Source organism: Vigna unguiculata, chromosome 5 (assembly GCF_004118075.2).
Source record: "Vigna unguiculata cultivar IT97K-499-35 chromosome 5, ASM411807v1, whole genome shotgun sequence".
Classification (NCBI taxonomy): Eukaryota; Viridiplantae; Streptophyta; class Magnoliopsida; order Fabales; family Fabaceae; genus Vigna; species Vigna unguiculata.
Genome location: NC_040283.1, coordinates 8,358,203 through 8,372,879, shown reverse-complemented (window position 1 = coordinate 8,372,879; position 14,677 = coordinate 8,358,203). Strand labels below are relative to the sequence as shown.

Here is a 14,677-nt window from a genome sequence, read left to right as displayed (position 1 = left end):
TTTCCCAACTATAAATTACAATATACAAATTAGGATAACAAAATTAGAAGTATATTTCATAAATTATTCTTGTGAGTATAACAAAATTACAAAATTTTCTCATCCAATCTTATTTTTGTAGTAGAATGTTTTTTCTCTCTTGTGTATTATTATAACATAGTTTATATACTAATATTTTCATTGGAAATTTTAATTATATAAAATTAATATTAATTATCTAACAAATAAAAACTAAAATACTAATACAATTATAAATTAAAATATAAAAATATAGCAGTATATAATAACAATTTAATAATTTTTTTCATACACTTAAAGAAGTATACACCTTAAACCCTTGCCCAAGATATATCTGTAAACACCAGACGAAAGCAAGAAATGTTAAAACCCTAACCCCAATTCTTTTGCACCTCGTGTTGAGCTTGGAGGCCACCGTTGCAGTTCTTCATCTTGTGTTCTTTAGGTACCTTCTGCCTTCTGAATTGATTAAAGCCTTTAGTTCTGTGTTGGATAGGAGAGTGGATAATCAACACTGCCAATTTAAACCATATTTCATCTATTATTATTTTTCTTTTTCTTGGAGTTTTTGTGTATTCTGCTACGACTTGAACCAATTAGATTACAGGGTGTTTGAATTCTTCATCAAAATCAAATTTTAATTTTGAAATTTCACATTTTTTTTTCTTTTTCTTTTCAATCCAGCAATGGGTGATACAGCATTTTTGGAGCACCCGATATCAGAGGATACACTGCAGTTACTCTTTCAAGCTTCCAACTCTTCTAACTTGGAAAAGTCCCTTGAGATTCTCATTCAGAATGCCAAATCCGATTCTGGACGTTTGGAACTAGCTTCTAAAAGGATTCTCCCTGCAGTGCTTAACATAGTCCAGTCACTTGCTCTAGCTTCATATCACCATCATCATCATCATCATAATCAAACCCTTTCTCTGTGTTTTAAGCTCCTCAGGAACTTGTGTGCCGGAGAAGCTGCAAACCAAGCCTCATTTATTGAGCTTAATGGCGTAGCAGTTGTTTGGAATGTTCTGAGATCAGAGGCCGGTTCCTCAGGCCCTGATCATGGATTGGTTCGGTGGGGTCTGCAGGTTCTGGCAAATGTTTCTTTAGGGGGGAAACAGCATCAACGTGCTCTCTGGGAAGAGCTGTATCCTATTGGGTTTGCATCACTTGCTAGAGTTGGAACTAAGGAGACTTGTGATCCATTGTGTATGGTGATTTATACTTGTTGTGATGGAAACCCTGAATGGTTTAAAGAGTTGTCCAGTGATGATGGCTGGCCTATAGTGTCCGAAATAGTGAGAACAGCTTCTTCTGGTGAGTGGTATGCCGTCCTGTCATCTGGGATTGTTTCGTGGCGCTTATTTTGTTTAATTTATATGATCCTTTGTCAATTGATCTTTCCTTTTTGCTTGTAATTCTTTGCCTTGATTTTAATAGTCTTCCTGACAAAACAAAATGGCGTTTATAATCTGTGTGGTTGAGGACTTCGGTTGTGTTGGGGTTGCAGCATGTTACTTGTACACTTTTTTGTTTTTCAATCTCGTGATGTTTTTTTAGTTGAAAACTGATCTTTTTTCTTTTCTTGGGCTTTTTCCTCTCCCATTGGTTTCTTCTGAACCAGCTGGTTTTGGTGAGGATTGGTTGAAGTTGCTCCTTTCAAGAAACTTCCTTGAAGAATCTCAATTGCCTATGTTGTTTTCCAAATTGCAATCTGTGGATGTTCCTGAGGATGAAATTATTGAGTCAAAAGTTGATCAGTTTTCATTTGAACAAGCATTTCTTCTGCAAATCCTGTCACAAATCTTGAATGAGCGGCTTGGAGATGTGACTATTTCAAAGGATTTCGCGTTGTTTGTTTTTGAAATATTCAAGAAGTCTATTGGGGTTCTTGAACATGCAATGAGAGGGAACTCTGGTCTCCCGAGTGGCTTTGCTGGGGTTGATGTTCTTGGCTACACTCTTACCATATTGAGGGATATTTGTGCTCAAGATGGTATGAGAGGTAATACAAAAGATGCAAACGATGTTGTTGATGTGATATTGTCATATGGCCTCATAGAATTGCTTTTGTCATTGCTTGGTGCTCTGGAACCTCCAGCAATAATCAGGAAAGGGCTCAAACAAATTGAGAATCAGGATAGTGATAGTTGTTACTCAAAACCATGCCCTTACAAGGGCTTCAGACGAGACATAGTTGCATTAATTGGCAATTGTGTTTATAGAAGGAAGCATGCACAAGATGAAATACGGGACAGGAACGGTATTCTACTGCTATTGCAGCAGTGTGTGACTGACGAAGACAATCCTTTCCTGAGGGAATGGGGCATATGGTCTGTGAGGAATGTGTTAGAGGGAAATGATGAAAACCAAAGGGTAGTTGCTGAATTGGAGATTCAAGGATCTGCTGATGTGCCTGAAATTAATGCACTCGGTTTACGAGTTGAAGTTGATCAGAGAACTAGACGTGCAAAGCTTGTTAACATCCCATCCTGTGAAAAATCACTTTAACTCTGTTGTATCTACAAATCGTGGTCTATTCTAGAATGATGATACGGTCTATTGATTGAATTTATGTTGGGATTATTTTCCCTTTCAAATGGAAACTGCTGTTGCCATTGTCAGTGGAAGCTCAAAAGAAAAATCATTCTAATAGAAAATTATAGATGTGTGAGCAATTTTTTTGAACTCCCTTCTATACTCATGACAATTTATTTGACGCAATGTCAAATGGAAAGGAAAAACATTTACACAGTAGAATATTCATCATCACCAGAACAAAACCAAGATTATGACATTTTTAAGTAGATGTCAGTGATATTGGTGTTAGGTTTATAAGGAGGGGGTTTTATTGGAGAGATATAACACCAATGAGACCTGAGCCTAACCATATAAGACACTGACACCACTCTCAACCCAAAACCTTAAGGCAATGGGTTTATGGGTCTTTTATCTTTATATAATGCTCTACTTTCTCATTTCTGGTCAATGTGGGACTTAGACTCACACTTGTATTCCTAACAATCACCTCCTCAAGGGTGAGTTCCTTCAACCACATTGGTACACTCCCCCTCCAGCGGAAGCTGTCCAACCACGAGTACTCATTTTTTGTCCTTTTCTGTACCATCGTTCTTTTCTTAACAGGATACGCTTACCTGACTCACACTAGGACCATACTGGTACTGCACTCGTTTGAGTCGGTATTAACCATCGGCTTTGATACCACTTATTAGGTTTATAAGGAGGGGGGAGATATAACATCAATGAGACCTGAGCCTAACCATATAAAATACTGACACCACTTTCAATCCAAAACCTTAAGGCAATGGGTTTGTGGGTCTTTTGTCTTTATATAGTGCTCTACTTTCTCATTTCTGGTCAATGTGGGACTTAGACTTACATTTATATTCCTAACAATTGGTATATCGTAATTAGTGGCCTGAAAATTACAAAAGAAATCGCGTTCCACATTGTGAATGAGGTTTCATGGTGGCTCAGGTTTTGTTGGTTGAATCAGTGGACTCAGTTGTTGATGTTCTCCTGTTTGTAAAGTAATAAAAACTATGGACACTTACAAAGATGGATCAGGCGGAATAATATTCATATCAACTCCTTGGAATCTTTGAGCAGTGTAAACTTTTTGTATACATATTATAGAGTTAAGAGTGTTCTTTTTTTATTATTGTTTTAGCTATCCAATTGGATGATGATTTTGTTCTGCCTAATCTTGATATGCATTATGTTACAATTAAATTTGGACAAAAGGGTCTTGATTTATACTGTACCAAAAAATGCAGAGTATGCGTGAGCGATTATTGATTAAAGTGGTTAAAAAGGAGAAAATGAAAAGAATACAAATATATGAAATAATAATAATAACAAACCAAACCTATTTTTTAACGGCTACTGTGTATGAAGTATATAAAATTTCGTCATGCCAACCGATCACTATTAATAGGGAGATTTGTCTCTCACAAATTAACAAGGTGCAATGTTTTTTAGGAATCATAGTTTATAGTTTGCATTTTCAAAATTTTTATGAACATATATAATAGAAGAATTGTATAATGTATTATTCTTAACTTCGTACTTAAATTCTTCTTCCTTTTTCTCTTTGTTCTATTTCCATCCAGCATCATAAGTATGTTGTAGAAATATTCAGGACGTGAAACAATTGATTGAGAATAGAAAACCTTGAAACAGAAGGTGAAGAAAAATGTGATGGCCTACATGTTTCATGAGCAAAGCTACACCATTGCCAACTCTGAATCTATCAGAACAGTAGTCTAGTCCATGTGTGTTTGATTGTGACCACTGGGGTCCGGTTACGATAAAAAATTGTAAGGAAACACAAAAAGTGTTTTTTTTTTTTCAGCTGCCAATTTGTTCAGTTTTTTGGTATTTCAAAACCGGTTCAAGAATTTGGAACAATTCAAGTTGAGTTTTGAACAACATAATCATTTTAAGATTATGAGAGGTGTTCTTGTAAATACAACATGGCACAGTATTATTAGTGTGTAAATATATTGCCATTCTGAAGCTAAGATATTTGGATGGCACAAACCCTAATGCAATCATGAAACAGTGTTAAGTACTAGCACACAACGTGCCTAACATTATAAAGTAGGAAAAGTAATGTCTAACTACAATAAAAAAAAAGAAAAACACTACATTGATGCTGTTTTCTAGCCAAACACAGTTGTCAGAAGTGCAGAAGCTATAGATCCCAACAAACCAACCATGATCAGGCCCTGAAGGACCAGGCTCTGACCTCTTCAGAGCACTGCAAATAACAAACACCTCATTAATGTGCCTACTTTGCATTTCACCACACTGGTTTCTTGGGAGCTTAAAACTCGTGCAACATATCTCAGAACCTATAAGGAGAGTTTAGTCTTAAAATATTTACTGAAGAGATTGATTATTTAAATGAACGTTAATATAGAGATTGATACTTGTGGACAAGAACAAAATCAGGGAGAACCCTTTTGGAAATTAGTTCCAAACTACCAGAATCAAATTTGACATTCTGAATGAGAATCTTTGAGGAAATTTTAGAGCTAGAAGAGTTGGAAGCTTGGAGTAACTGAAGGGGACCTTCTGGTATGAGTACTCCAAAAGTTATGCGTCACAGCCCACTGCTTTATTGAAAAGTGTGAACTTTCAAAATTAAATTGAATTCCATTTTTGCAATTCTGTTCAAAATACATCAACCACATGTAAAATTCTTAACTTGATTATTTACTTGTGTTGATCCTTGAGAAATAAGCTTTGTTGCATCCATATTCAATAGTTAATAGAGTAATTTGGCATGCTAAAACACCTATAACAATTCCTTTAGGTACTTGGTCTAATTTTTCCCTAACCTGTGAACCTAATCTATTTCTCTACCAATATGTCCTGCCCCTATAGTTTGATTTCATGAACCTGAGTCAGAACCCCACTTGTTCATCTTTTTTAAATATAAATGGAATGAAAGAAATGACTTGAACTGAAAGACAGAGTAGCTTAGCATTTCTCTTACTTTCTGTCATTGCCATTAATTTTATTGGAATAAAAAACCATCAAACATAATATTTTGGCCTCTATTCTTCTTAATGAATCATTCTCCATAATTTTTATTTGCTTAAAAGACAATTTATAAAGAATCAAACCACAAATAAGATTATAAGAATCAGTATACATGCTGTCCAACACTAAGTTCCTTCTTACATCTCAATAAACTCTGTTTTCTGTTTTTAGTTTCTGAAACCTGAATTGGATCAACAGGTCTGGTCCAGAGAACTCTTCCAAGGACCTCATTCTTGGACTGTGAATTCAAGGCTTATTATTCACTTTGCTTAGCTTAGTTAATTTTAAGAATGGAAGCTTTGTTTATCATCATCTATGATTGATCAAATTATATATTCAATCCACAAAGTTTTTTATTCCTGTGTTTCTTTTACACTGTTGAATTGAATATACAACATCATGTCAAGATGTCGTATCTGTACTTTTATCCAAAACTTACAGCATCATGGCTTTTATAAATCTGGGGGAAACAGCTACATCATGTTCTGAGGATCACGAAGAAACGAAGTATAAACATTTGTATAAAAATATAAGACAAAATACAAAAAGAACTTAACCAGCCAAGGATCTTGTCACAGTCTTCAGAATTGTTTAAACCATGACTTAGAACATTTGAAGGGGCTGAACATATAAGCTCCATGGAGAAAGAAGCAGGGTTACTCTGTAAACCGTGACTTGTCACAGACTCTGTGCAACATTCCCCATGCACATAAAACAACTTAGTACCTTCAACAACTTCATTAGTGACAAAAAGACAATGCCTTTTAATCCTTCCATAACAATAGGGTCAATGCATGTATTATACTAACTTGGGATATTATGATGTTTCAACTTCTTGCACTTTAATCTCAAACTTAGAACGCACAAAGTCTTGTATGGTCCCAATGTCAAGTTGCAGCAGTATCTGATGAAAACTGGTTGATGAATTAAGGGCCTAAGTCAACTAATCTATTTAATTATCATTCATGTCCTGTTGTTTTCTCTTGCTGTGCAAATCCTGATATTAGATCAGACCAAGTTAACTCTGCTAACAAAAAGCTGTTTTGGGCCTACAGCTACAACTACAATGTGCAACTCATGACAGAGCAACAATGATAGCAAACTGGGGCAATAGGAGAATCTACTCTTCCCCATTCTCATCCAACTCCAAACTTTACAGATTCAACACTCACTGCCTAAAACCTAAAACCTAAAAACAATAACCACAACATGCCATTCTTGTCAATCAAATCAAATGCCATTATTTATACAAGATATCATGAACAGTCTGAATAACAAAACAAAAAAAGAGGTAGCAAACAAGGAGTTAGACTAGCACCAGATACATGCTGTCCTTCATAAAAATACAAACATCCTTAATATATATTTCTCTCACGGCAGAAACACTCTAGGCCCCCCCAAACCCCCAAAAAAAAAAAACATTTCTTTAGAGTCTGTGAAATTGGTTCTTGAATATTGCTTCCAGTTTCGACACGTGCTTAGAGGCAAGACCGTTAGGGTGGCCACTGGTGTTGTACCTTCGCACGGATCCAGGAGGGGACCAGTTGACCATATTCAACATTACTCTCCCAAAGCCTAAGGCAAAGCAACCATGCCTCACCTTCTCTGCATATGCTTTTGGGAAGAGAGAAAGAATGGATGATGGATGTACCTCATCCATAACATGGTGGTGCCATTATATTTCATGCTGCTCAATGCTGCAATGATTGTACAGAATTATGTTCCCAATGCAAATTTGCAAGATTAGTATCCAACATTAATTTCTCTGGCATGGTTTATGTACACCATGTACCACTATCATTCAAAGCTCCACGGATTTAAAGAATATCAATTTAAAATTCTGATCTTCGTGGTCACACCGCCTGATCCCACAATAAATCCATTTGAACTTATCCACCCTTTTTCTTTTATTATTATTATTATTATCAATCATTAACATGGAAAAAACTCTCATATTTTGCTGAAACTTGATTCTGGTTTAACTAGATGTTGATTTGAGTAACTGAGTTAAAAGGGCATGATTTGATTTATGTTTTGACTGGCAGTCACGATTGGAGTAACTACATGATCCAATGGCCTTATCTGGTTCAATTAACACTGTTTTTTTATGAAGAATGCATGTAATATGTAATTTGATATCTAAAGAAAGATTTGATTCTTTTTCTTTCCTAAAGAGAGATGGTACGTGAAGAGATTGCCATGAAAATGATGGATAGAATCACAGAACGACATGTTCTAGTTTCCCTAAGCCTGATACAGAAGCAATCATAAGAAAGAATATATTAAAAAAGCAGAGTAATCCAAAATTGCACAATCTATCTATTAGATGGGCCACTGGGATTTTTCTAAATTGGATGCATGTATTCCTGACCCACGCAACAAGCTTCCAATTCCGAAAGCTTCTCTCTTTTCCCTGCCCCTCAAATTCTTTTCAGCACACAGTTATCTCTTGTGTGTTCCTTTTCCCTTTCTCGTCAGAACAAATTTTTAGCCAAAACCACATTGCTTGCTGGTTGCAATGAGCCAATGAACTTTCTGCAAAATAGCATCTCCTATTCCACTCACAAAAGTATAGGGCTTTTACTTTACATTGAGGACATAACAGATTGGTCTGGCTCATATTTTTCTCTATTAGTGTTAGAGCCTGCACTCAGGTCTAAAGAGTGGTGGGGAAAACACTCCAAATACTGCATGGGCCACCCCAAATTGTTGTTTTCCTATGAAGATACCTGTTAGCATGCAATCCACTTCGGAATCAATCACATACATAGAAGGGTGTTTTAAATCACCTTTGTGATCCTTTTGAGTAGTAGTAAAAAGAAGTGAACATGTTTTTTTTTTTTTTTCGGATTAGGTAACAGTCATTCACCAATTACCACACCAGCCCCCACTAATTTTCATTTTTGTCAACCTTTTCCTCCCTTGTGGACCCCAGCTTCTACTACCTCCTATTCCAAAAGCCTCATTTCTCTTGTATTTATCTCACATTACCATGAGTGCCAAGCCAAAGACACTCATGGACTTACCTCAAGTGTTGTCATCCCTCATTCATCACACACAGAACTAGAAACCACAGCTTCTTCAACACAACACAGAGAGGGAGAGAGGGAGCAAAACATAGACACAAAGAGGGATGGGTAACTACAGGTTCAAATTATCAGACATGATCCCCAATGCCTGGTTTTACAAACTCAAGGACATGGGAAAACCAAAAAAGCAAACCCCATCTCAGTCCAAGAAGAAAAAACAACCTTCACCAGCCTCAACCACACCACCATCAAAACCAAAGCAATCCCACCAATTCAATCCCAGAAAATCTTACTACTTCACAAGGGAGCTTAACCCAAATGATAGAATCTATACCTCACCAGCAAATAACCAAAATGCCAAATTCAGCAATTCCCCTGAAGCCCCCAGAAAATCATCCAAACAAAGACTCAAGAGAAGAACTGCAAGGACTTCTTCACCTAAGCTTGCTGTTGCTGCTAACAATGACAACTCCTCGTCACCACATGATAGCTCTGCTGAATCAGAGCACCCTGACCCAGAATTCAGAACAGATCGTGTTCTTGCCACTGAAGCATTAGATCAAACGGTTTCTTGGTCCAACTCTTTCGCCTGCAAGGTACACTCCAACGCCAAGGACATCATCATTGATGTAGACAACAGTTCCACAGAGAGAAAAGACGATAAGCTAGAAGGGTATGAATATGATTCCTTCTCGGACCTCGTGCTCCCACCAATTGTGACCAAGCCTGCAAAATTCGATGACTTGCTGAGTGATGCCAAGAAGAAAGAAACCAAAATGGATGATGCCCCAGAAGAGCCAAACCTGAAGGGACCTCTAAGAGTTAAAATTGTGAAGGAAGGCACTGCACCAATGAAGGAACATAAGAGCACCCCTGTTAGGAGATTCTCTGTGAGCTCTTCTCCAGGAGTGAAGCTTCGGATGAACTCGCCGCGAATTGGCAGCCGGAAAACTCAGACACATGGCCGGAGGAGTGTGTCGTCCGCCGCTGGCTCCGGCTCCCGGAGAAGCCTTTCGGATAGCTTTGCAATTGTGAAGTCATCACTGAATCCTCAGAGGGACTTCAGAGAATCAATGGTGGAGATGATTGTGCAGAACAACATAAGGACATCAAAGGATTTAGAGGATCTTCTTGCTTGCTATCTTTCTCTTAATTCAGATGAGTATCATGACCTCATTATCAAAGTGTTCAAGCAAATATGGTTTGATTTAACTGATAATTAGTGGAAGAACAAGTAACCAATTGAGATTTGAGACCATTCTAAACGAGTTTCTCAAGTTTCTGTTTCTCACACAATGTATGTTCACATGTAAGTAATATTAATATCTTGGTTAAGTTTAATGTATAAATCTTACTCCTTAGTCCATATTTAAGGGTGACACTATCCAAAACGAAGTTCGATGCAGAAATCAAGAGCAAAAACTGCATGCACCTTCTCAGTGGTTTTGTCATGGAATTGATCCATGGAATGAAATTTACATTGCTAAACAATGCAGAAAAGTAAATGGGATTTGAGGCAATTTTGTTAACTAGGAAATAGTTGAGTTAATTTATACATGAACTGCAGAGTTCAGTTGCATATGACTCCGCAATAGTGTGGAATTGGCATGCAAACGTGTAAAATGGTTTTTGAGCACTAGCTTCATTTGGAATTGTAGACCATTTTCTTTGAGTTTAGACAGGCAAAAAAAGTTTGCCACAAACGGGTGATTGTATTGTTTAGCTTTCTGTCATCTTCCTCAAGAAAAAACTTGGAGCATAAACTTTGCTTCTGAATTTTGGTACCTGCATGGACCCAAAGTTGTTTGAGAACAAGACATAACTGGCACAAAGTTGTATAAATTGTTCATATTGTAAGAGACAGAACCAGTTGCAAAAACTGACAACTTCTTCCAATAAAGTTTGGATTTTTTATTATTATTTCCTTTTACTCTAAAGAAATTGCCCTTTTAAGTACACCTTCTTGATTTCACGTCTTTCATCCCAAAATTTAAAGGGTTTCTTTCCTAGCCAGAAAACATGCAGCTTTTAAGATCTTGTATGTTACTTCTCCACTCAACAAACAACACAGTCAGTCACTGAGGAGAAAGATATATATTCACTCAACTTATTATTGCACATTACTTTACACATATTTTTTCTCATCAACTTGTTACAAAATTGAAATGTATGTTAAAATAAAAACGTCTCATTAAAAAAACCATAAATAGTATCTACATATCAGTCTCCTCTCAGCAACATTTAAAGCTCAAAAGTCTAAATGCAAATTGCTGTAATAGTCTTTTTTACATATCTGCAATTTCTAAAAAAAAAAATTCAAAAAAAGAACATATGTTTTTCAAATAGAGATATTCCCTCCTCCCTAATCATGATCTTGAGAATTCAAATTGCTATAGTCTGTCTCATTTGCGTTAAACCCTATGAAATGAGGTAAAAAAAAAAAAGGGTATTTTCCTGAAGTTTGTCTAAAGGTGAAAGCTTGATTTTCAAAAGCTAAAGCAAGCAACTTGGTTTATTACAAAAGTTGTTTGAAGACTTTAACTAGAGACATAGGCACATCTGGTGACTGATGAGGACCTTTTGTGCCCTAGGCTTATATGAACAGTTTTAGTGTGTGCCCTATGCTTATAAATATAAATAGTTTCACACAGTGTGCTATAATTTGTGGGGTCTGCATTAAAAATTATTGGGTAAGCTGAATAATATCCAACGTTTATCAGATGAAGAACCAGAAAATGAAAAATGAACACTTTTAATATAATTCAATGAATTTTCTTAACTCCTTCGATTATTTTTATTTTATGATATATACATAGTAACACGTGACTGAAATTACTAATAATACCAGAGGATTTATATCACGTATTGTATCGAGTATTTATTATTAAATAAAAAATTATAATTATTAGTCAGAACACAATTTGTGATTTTAACTCTGATATCAATCGTTTGAATTAAACGTTTACTACTAGATCAAAATATATAGTTATTAGTCAAGACTTAACTTTATCTACTAAAAAACGTAACAGTTTCAAATATCAAGATTCGATTATGATTCCAAAATTCGTCTTATGCAATCCCTATATTCCAATATTTTATGTGGCACATATACAGTTGAAAGGAAAGGCTCCATTGATAATGTTGCCTCTTTTTACGACAAAGGAGGTTGTAGCTTGACAAAAAGAGCAAAAGATGATAAAATATAATATATTTGAAATGGTTATTTATTTTTCTGAGGAGTGTCTGTGATTGTAGCAGTAGCAAGTTGCATGTGAGCTTTAAAATCTCACTTGTCGCTGTAAAAAGTTATGGAACTTCCTTCTCATAAGCTACATACTTTATTTGTCATCCTTATATTAAGTATTAGCTTTGACCCTTTCATCATCATTCATTTTAAAACTCTGGTTTTGATGGAGACATTCGCATGGCAAATATTTAAACACACTGTTTTTTTAATACATTAGTTATTTAATTTTAAAAATAGCTACCTTAACCCACGTTTTTCTCTACAATAATGCACTGTCCACGATTAAACTATACTTTTCTAATTATTGTAAGAACCTGAGTATTTTTTTTTCTATAAGTACGTAAAAACATATCATGTCGGTTTAGTCAACTGGTGAAATTTGTTTTCTTTTGTGGTTAAGAGTTGAATTATTTAAATAATGTCTCTATGTTTAATTTAGAGGATTATGTTAAGAAATAAATTTTATGATTTATTTAATCATATAAAATCAGTTTGTAAAGTAAAAATAGTATTCACTTATTCACATATAAATTTTAATGGCTTTAATGGCTCACTTCAAATCTCAATAGCTTCAACAATGGCTACCAAGATTAATGGCTTGCAAATACGGATTTCAATTCTCCTACCAAATTCAAATCTGTATGTTAGTATCTGTTGCCAACTGTTTATTTACGAATATAATTTTTTGTTGAAAATAATTAATTTCTTCTACATACTAACTTATAAAACAATATAAAGGTTATACCTTTATAAAACATTATTTTGATATAAAAGTATGTAATGGATTTTCACTATTACATTGATTCAAAGGTTGATCTGACATATTTAATGAGTTTGTAAAGTGTTTGGGAAGTTTTCCTAGAAAACAAGGATTTAATTAAAGTTTCCATTATAGGAGTGACAAAGTAAGTCTTAACTTAAGGGCCATTTATTCCTCAAAATTTAGTAAGTTAGGTTAGTGTTTTTAATCCATCGCCTTCTTTTCGCTTCTCCACCTTAATATCTTAAATTCATGAGTCAAAATTAAAATAAAAGAATTTTTTTATATTATATTATTTAAAAGATACAAATATATAGTATTGTAATTGAAGTCATCAAGATTTATAAATTAAGTTTCGATAATTAATTATAATAAAATAATATTTTTACAGCAAATTCATTTTAACCATTAAAATTTCCATATATATAAAAAAGACATTAAGCATTAAAAATTTATTTTGCTTTCACTAAAATATATTTAGCCACAATCATTTGTATCATATTTTTTGTAGAGAAGTTAAAACTTGAAGTAAAGGATATGAAACCATTTCATAATCTTCTTGCCTAACAATCATGAACCTCACCAAGCCACTTTGTGCCATTAACACATTCATTCAACAAATGAATGAAGTTAGCACTCTTAAAAAAGGAAATTTATTTTTTGACAAAGTTTCCATAAATAAAATTAAAATAGATTCATTTTTTATTTGTTAACAAAAATAAAGTAAAAAGGTAATACTTTTTTTATCTAAATAGTTAGTTTGTCAAAGTTTGTAAAAAAAAAAACATTGTTAGCCTATCATTTTCCCTTTAAAAATTATGTGTTTGTCTTAAGAAAAGTCACCTTTTTGGAGTTGATAAAAAAGATGAAATATGTATGTGGAAAATAGCTTTTTGGAGGGACAAAAACTAGGGTAATTTTGAAGAGTTGTTGTAAGAGTAGATAACTCCCCTTTCAATTGGAGTTCTATGTAATAAAATCTCCTCTATATATAGTTTTTCTTTTGTAATAGAAATTGGTTACACGACTCTTGTGTTCTTTATTGATACTTCATGTTGCATAATTAATTATCTATGGTTTTTTTGTTGTATCTAAACATTGAAAAATTTATTTAAAAGTTGATTTTCAGGATTGAGCAACTTAGAAACATGATTCGAGACATAATATTATATCTCGGTCGTTCCAAACCCTTCTCCTTTCTTTTACAAAGTCCTATATGGAAAGAACTAAGGTACTATATTGTTTTTTTCCATAAGATTTAGAATTTTTCTATAGGAAATTAGGACTCTTGAGTTTGTGGTGTGAATATTAGAGTTATGTTAAATATATATTGGTTCAAAGAATTATTGCATTGAGTTAAGTTATGTCAAACACAAAAAATCTACGATATTTCTCAAAGATTAACATGTACGGGAAATCTTTGACAATAGATTTTTGACTGTTTTTAAGTAAAATAAAAATAAAAAAATCTCTTAACACAAAAATCTAACTTTTCCAAGTTGAAATGAAAATGTATCATATTAATTACTCTTACAACATTACTTAACATGATGATAAATTAAAGATTTTTAACAAAAATAATATATTATTCTTTAATTTCTAACAAATCTATATAAATATTTTCATTTGTTTAACTAACCAAATATAGTTTAGTTACTTATTATATTGTAGGTATGATCAAATTTCTATGTTTTTAATAAATTAAAGATAAATTTTTATTACAAGCATTAAATTAAAAGAAAGTAAATAAAGGAAAGAAAAAGCTAGTATTACAAAATTAGTTTGAAAACGACCTGATGTGGTTACATAAAGAACAATTTACAGAATTTTGATTAGAGATGTCAAAATGGGTTGGAACTCGCGAGTTAACTTGGCTTATCACAGGTTTGGATCGGGTTGGGTTGAAATTTTTTTACAAATTTCAATATGGTTTGATTTTTGACCCGGCTCATCTAGAACCCGATTCACTTAGAACCCGGCTCACCCGGGTTGAACCCATAGTGAGCCGGCTCACCCGGGTTGAACCCATAGTGAGCCGGGTTGGTGAGCCAACCC

General features: G+C 34.3%; 2 protein-coding genes across 2 annotated transcripts; both read left to right on the top strand.

Moving 5' to 3' along the window:
• Positions 1–329: 329 nt before the first annotated feature.
• Positions 330–2,693, top strand: LOC114183367 (ataxin-10). The gene is made up of 3 exons (XM_028070378.1): positions 330–463; positions 703–1,332; positions 1,640–2,693. Exons 2-3 carry the CDS (start codon positions 705–707, stop codon positions 2,524–2,526), a joined length of 1,515 nt encoding a protein of 504 aa, XP_027926179.1. The 5' UTR covers positions 330–463; positions 703–704; the 3' UTR covers positions 2,527–2,693.
• Positions 2,694–8,590: 5,897 nt separating this feature from the next.
• On the top strand, positions 8,591–10,458 carry LOC114185691 (transcription repressor OFP1-like). The gene has a single exon (XM_028073563.1). The coding sequence runs from the start codon at positions 8,720–8,722 to the stop codon at positions 9,836–9,838; it is 1,119 nt and encodes a 372-aa protein (XP_027929364.1). The 5' UTR covers positions 8,591–8,719; the 3' UTR covers positions 9,839–10,458.
• The last annotated feature ends 4,219 nt before the right edge of the window (positions 10,459–14,677 follow it).

Bases quoted from the DNA above. Each gene is read 5' to 3' on its own strand.
- LOC114183367 (XM_028070378.1), top strand. From the start codon at position 705: ATGGGTGATACAGCATTTTTGGAGCACCCGATATCAGAGGATACACTG. The intron at 1,333-1,639 runs GTGAGTGGTATG...CTTCTGAACCAG, and splicing joins AGTGAGAACAGCTTCTTCTG to CTGGTTTTGGTGAGGATTGG.
- LOC114185691 (XM_028073563.1), top strand. From the start codon at position 8,720: ATGGGTAACTACAGGTTCAAATTATCAGACATGATCCCCAATGCCTGG.